Source organism: Fringilla coelebs (genome assembly GCF_963513975.1).
Source record: "Fringilla coelebs genome assembly, contig: SCAFFOLD_33, whole genome shotgun sequence".
In the NCBI taxonomy this organism is placed as follows: Eukaryota; Metazoa; Chordata; class Aves; order Passeriformes; family Fringillidae; genus Fringilla; species Fringilla coelebs.
The window spans coordinates 2209538-2214721 of NW_028167443.1; the positions used below are offsets into that span (position 1 = coordinate 2209538).

The 5184-nt window shown below is 52.2% G+C and overlaps 1 protein-coding gene across 1 annotated transcript; it reads right to left on the minus strand.

Moving 5' to 3' along the window:
* Positions 1-1326: 1326 nt before the first annotated feature.
* On the minus strand, positions 1327-2259 carry LOC311165917 (olfactory receptor 14A16-like; the record flags this gene model as incomplete). Its single annotated transcript, XM_084227406.1, has 1 exon — positions 1327-2259. The coding sequence occupies one exon, from the start codon at positions 2257-2259 to the stop codon at positions 1327-1329; it is 933 nt and encodes a 310-aa protein (XP_084083532.1).
* Positions 2260-5184: the final 2925 nt, after the last annotated feature.

Here is a 5184-nt window from a genome sequence, read left to right on the forward strand (position 1 = left end):
TCCTGCAGTACTTGTAGGATGATCCTGCTGCCCAAGGGACATTCCCATGGTGCCAAGTCAGGAACTGAAATGGGAAGTGGGGCCAGAGAAGAAAGGGCAAACAGGGATGGGCTATTTGCAGGGGAGGGAGTAGGGGTTGGAAATAGGAAGAAATTTGTGCCAGGGAAGAGTGAAGAAATCAAAGGTGAAGCAAAGGAAATGCTCAGGGCAGTTTGGGGGTGGCTGCCAGGCAGGCCTGGCTCTGAGCAACATCGTCTGCAGTGGGACTGGAAACTCCCAGATGATGGGAACAAACTTTCTGGCTGACTGCAGAGGCCAGGACAAAGCTGAGTGGTTTCCCTGCTGTCCCCCAGCCCTTCCTCTCCTCAGGGGCTGATGGTATTTGTGCCCTCTCAGGTTCATGTCCCCACAGCAACAGCATGGGGGTGCTCCCACCTGCTCTGTGCAATGCAAACAGGGGCTGCTGAGCCAGTGCTGCTGTGTCTGTGCCTGCAAGGATGGGTCAACTGTGTGAGCTGGGGGAGAGGCCAGGGCTGCAGAGGGGGGATGTTGTTGGCAGCTCCATGAGGACGCTCTGGGACGCTGCCCTGGGCTGTCCAGCACACTGGGGATGGATCAGCCCCTGCTCTGCTGCTCCTTCCTGTCTCCCCCAGAGCCCTTACAGAGCACCAGCCATGCTGTTTACCCCCAGCCTGCCCACGGCCACCTTGGGGCTGTTCATGGGGGTTTTCTGTGCTGAGCATTGGCCTAGGTGTGTTCTTGAGAGAGCCTAGGCAAGGAGCCTGGAGCCCCCAGGCCCTGGCCTGAGGTGTCAGCGCTGTCCAAGCAGTGCCCATGGCCTGTCCCTGCTGCAGCCCTGGCACTGCCACCCCAGGACTGTGCCCGGCCCCAAGAGCACTCAGGCCCTACAGCAACACCAGGGACACCAGGGCAGTGGGGCAGGGCCACGGCAGCAGCACTGGCAACACCAAGTGCTGCTGCTGCTGGGCACAGCTGCTGTGCCAGCACTGATCTGCCCCCAGCTCTGCACACAGACATCGTTGCTGCAGCTCCAAAGAAGGCAACAAAAGGGCATCTCTGCAGAAAACTTTGCTGGCAGATCCTTTAGTTCACTTAAAGCCACCAAGAGCGCAGCCCCTCATCGACACAGTTTGTGGCCACAGGGACGGTGGAGAGAAACAAAGTGAGAAACGGTATGAGAAAGGAAATTTCTTCAGAGACAATATGAGAGAATTAAAACAATGGAAATAAAAACTACAATGACAGCAACAAGAAGTATCAAAGATGATTTTTATTATAAGTGATTTGCAGAAATGTGCCAGCAGTTTAATGTCCCTGAAAGCATCCAGTCATCAGTCTCAACACTGCAGCCTTGAGCTCCTGGTTCCTCAGACTGTATATGAGGGGGTTCAGGGCTGGAGGCACCACTGAGTACAGAACTGACAGGGCCAGATCCCAGGATGGGGAGGACATGGATAGGGGCTTCAGATAGGCAACTGCTACAGTGCTGACAAACACAGAAACAATAACCAGGTGAGGGAGGCAGGTGGAAAAGGCTTTGTGCCGTCCCTGCTCTGAGGGGATCCTCAGCACTGCCCTGAAGATCTGCACATAGGAGAAAACAATGAACACAAAACAGCCAAATACCAAACAGACACTAACTGTAAGAAGCCCAAGTTCCCTGAGGTAGGATTTGGAGCAGGAGAGCTTGAGGATCTGGGGGATTTCACAGAAAAACTGGCCCAGGGCATTGCCATGGCACAGGGGCAGGGAAAATGTATTGGCCGTGTGCATGAGAGCATTGAGAAAGCCACTGGCCCAGGCAGCTGCTGCCATGTGGGCACAAGCTCTGCTGCCCAGGAGGGTCCCGTAGTGCAGGGGTTTGCAGATGGACACGTAGCGGTCGTAGCACATGATGGTCAGGAGGGAAAACTCTTCTCCCGTAAAGAAAACAAAGAAAAAGAGCTGAGCAGCACATCCTGTGTAGGAGATGTTCCTGGCATCCCAGAGGGAATTGTGCATGGCTTTGGGGACAGTGGTGCAGATGGAGCCCAGGTCAGTGAGGGCCAGGTTGAGCAGGAAGAAAAACATGGGTGTGTCAAGGTGGTGGCTGCAGGCTACGGCGCTGATGATGAGGCCGTTGGCCAGGAGGGCAGCCAGGGAGATGCCCAGCAAGAGGCAGAAGTGCAGGAGCTGCAGCTGCCGCGTGTCTGCCAATGCCAGCAGGAGGAAGTGCCTGATGCAGCTGCTGTTGGACATTGGTGGTGCAGTGGCATGGGGATCTGAAAAAAAAAGTAATTATGGAATTTTTGGGTTTGGAGAGGACTTGAAATATCCCAGCACAGCCTGGGGCCACTTTTCCCCCCACTGCCTGCCCAGGGCTCTGCTGCCTGGAGCTGTCCCTGCCAGCAGCTGCTTCCCTGTGCCCAGGGCTGGGCCCTGCCAATGTTGCCAGAGCCCAGCCCAGCCCTGGGGGCTCAGCTCTGCCCTGCAGACCCCTCCCAGCTCAGGCACAGCCCAGGGGCAGCTCTTGCTCTGCAGGCTCTGATGGCAACATCAAAGCAACGCTGAGGAGCCTGGAAAAGCCACACTGATTCTGCCTCTGAGGGGCCCTGTGCTGATTTCTGTCACTGCCTGGTTTATTCTCATCTGAGAGAAAATTTCTTTATAATCCTCAGCCTGAACTGAGAGATGAATATCTATGTGCCATTTCCCATCCAGGCAGCCCGGAGCAGTAGAATAAAAAAGCAGGATTTTCCCTTTTGTGCAACCCCTGCCTTGCTGCGCTCCCTGTATGATCAACTTGGAAATGTTCTGCAGTTAAATGCCATGCTGGGACCACTCCTGAACAATGTAGCATCCTCCCCACACAAGGACAGCACTTCCAAGCCTTACCAGCTCTCTCCTCCCACACAGATCATGTTCCCCAGTGCTGGGAGCAGCTGCCAGGGCTGGCTGAGAGCTGCTCCTGGCAGGCAGCAGAGTCCCTGCCCCAGCACAGTGCCCTGGGCTGCAGGACCCTGTTCTGCAGGACAGCCTTGAGCACCCCTGGCTGCTCTGCGCAAGAGATAATTAGAGAATGTACTCACAGAGTCTGTAGGCATTGGAATGTTTCAGGTTGAGGAGATGGCTCCAGGAGCTGCAGCTGCATTGTCCTGCAGCCAGAGGTTCCTGTGCCAAGGGCTGGCAGTGATTGTGCCCCAGGCACTTCTCAGCACCTTCCCAGCCCTGACTGATTGAAGCTCTCCATGCCTCTGTGCTGTGCCCAGGGTGGCTGCAGGCAGTGCCCTAGCCTGCTGGGCTGGGAGAAGAGCTGCTCATCAAGAGAAATGTGCTTTTGAAGCTCTTCTTGGTTACCAGGAGCTGCCTCTGGGCCAGGAGCCCAGCCCAGCTCAGCAGCACAGACACAGCACAAGGACTTTAATGAGCCTCTGGGGCTTTGTGCTGAGGCCCTGAACATCAATCCCTGAGAGGGAGATGAAGAAACCTCTCCAGAACTCCAAGTCAGAATCCAACTCCAAAGTTTCTTTCACTTTTAATGGGTCCCACTGAGGGACACAACTGAGAAAGTGTCCCCAGGCCCCAGGCAGAGCAGAGAACTGGAGGCAGTGATGGCAGCTGGTGACAAAGAGAAGCCAAGTCTTGGTGCCCTGGGGCACAGCAGGGTCTGTGCCACCAAGGGCTGGGAGGAGACACCTTGTCCTGAGGCACTGGGGCCTCCTGGCACAGCCCCAGCCAGGCTGGGCACTGTCACCCCGTTGTCCTGCCCTCTGCATCCCCACCTAGCCCACATCCCAGTGGCCTCAAGGATCTACTGGAAGGAGTCCCTGGGGAGCCTTGTTCAGGAATGGCCCTGGGGGCTCCTTAATGGTCCAAGGGTCTGCAGGTTTTTCAAAGGACTTTGGGTTTGGCTTTTCAGCTTGGAATTTCTGAGAGGTTTGTGCAATTATGGCCTCCAATTATCTGCTGTAGTTAGTCCCTGGAGAGTCTTTGTCAGTAACAACACACAGTGGGGCTCATTAATGCTTCAGGGTACTTCAGTTATTTTAAGGTACTTGGTGTTTCCCTTTGGATACAGACTCTGGGAGAGGTTTGTGCAATCATGGCCCCAGTTATCTGCTTTAATGAGTCCCTGGAGAGGTTTGTACTGACACTCAGTGGGGCTCATTAATACCCTGAGATACTCAAGTTTTTTGAGCTACTTTGGGTTTTCCTTTCTGCTTTGAATCTTCTGAAAAGTTTTTGAGTGATCCTGGCTTCCTGTTCTTTTTCCAAGGAGTCCATGAGGAGCCTGTGTGTGGGATGGACCCCATTCATGCCTTGAGACACTTCGAGTTTTTTTCAGACTTTGACTCCTGGAAAGGTTTGTGCAATCTCCCCTCAGGCCCTGAGGTTCAAGGGCTTAGCTCCAAATGCACCACGGGGCTCATTAGGATCAGGCAAGTCCCAACAAACCATGGCTCTGCCTTGATTTTCCTCTGCTCTTTTGCAGTTCATCAGGAATATTTCTGTAGTGGTTTTGGTTTGCCAAATTGAGATTTCTTGGCAAATGCATCAATTAGTGTGGTAGGTTCAGTATTGGCTAATTAGCAGTGCACTCACTAGAATATCCTTACTTATTTCCTGCTGTGAGATAGGATTAGGAGAAAGGCAATGTAGCTTACAACTTTACCAGGGTATAAAGAAACATTTTTAATTATAACTAAAACAAAAAGTAATAATCAGAACAAAATTTTCAGAACACTTCTCATCTTCCTACAATCTTTTCATTCTTGCTCACAATTTAAAGAGTCATAACCTAAAATTTTCAGTCATAACCTAAAATTTACCACTTCTAGAATAGTCTTTCTTCAGTTCCCTTAGGGAGAAGAATGTCTCTTTCATGCTATGCAGACTTCTCCATAAGAAAATGTTCTCTTGTGGCTCTCAATTTCCATGAACAGCAGCCACCCAGAAAATCTGCAATTATGAAGTCCCTCCGACTTTTTCACATCTTTTCCCTCAGCTCTGTTTATGGGCCATATCAACTTATGGGGTATTAGTTTAAAGATGAGCTGTTTAAGAGCAAAGATTCTCTTCATCTATTTCTGAAATCATCTTCATCTCTGAGAACAGAGATCTTCTTCTTCTCTCCCTAAGGGCACAGGGTCTCATCACTCTGCTCTCTTTCTCTGTTCAAACTTC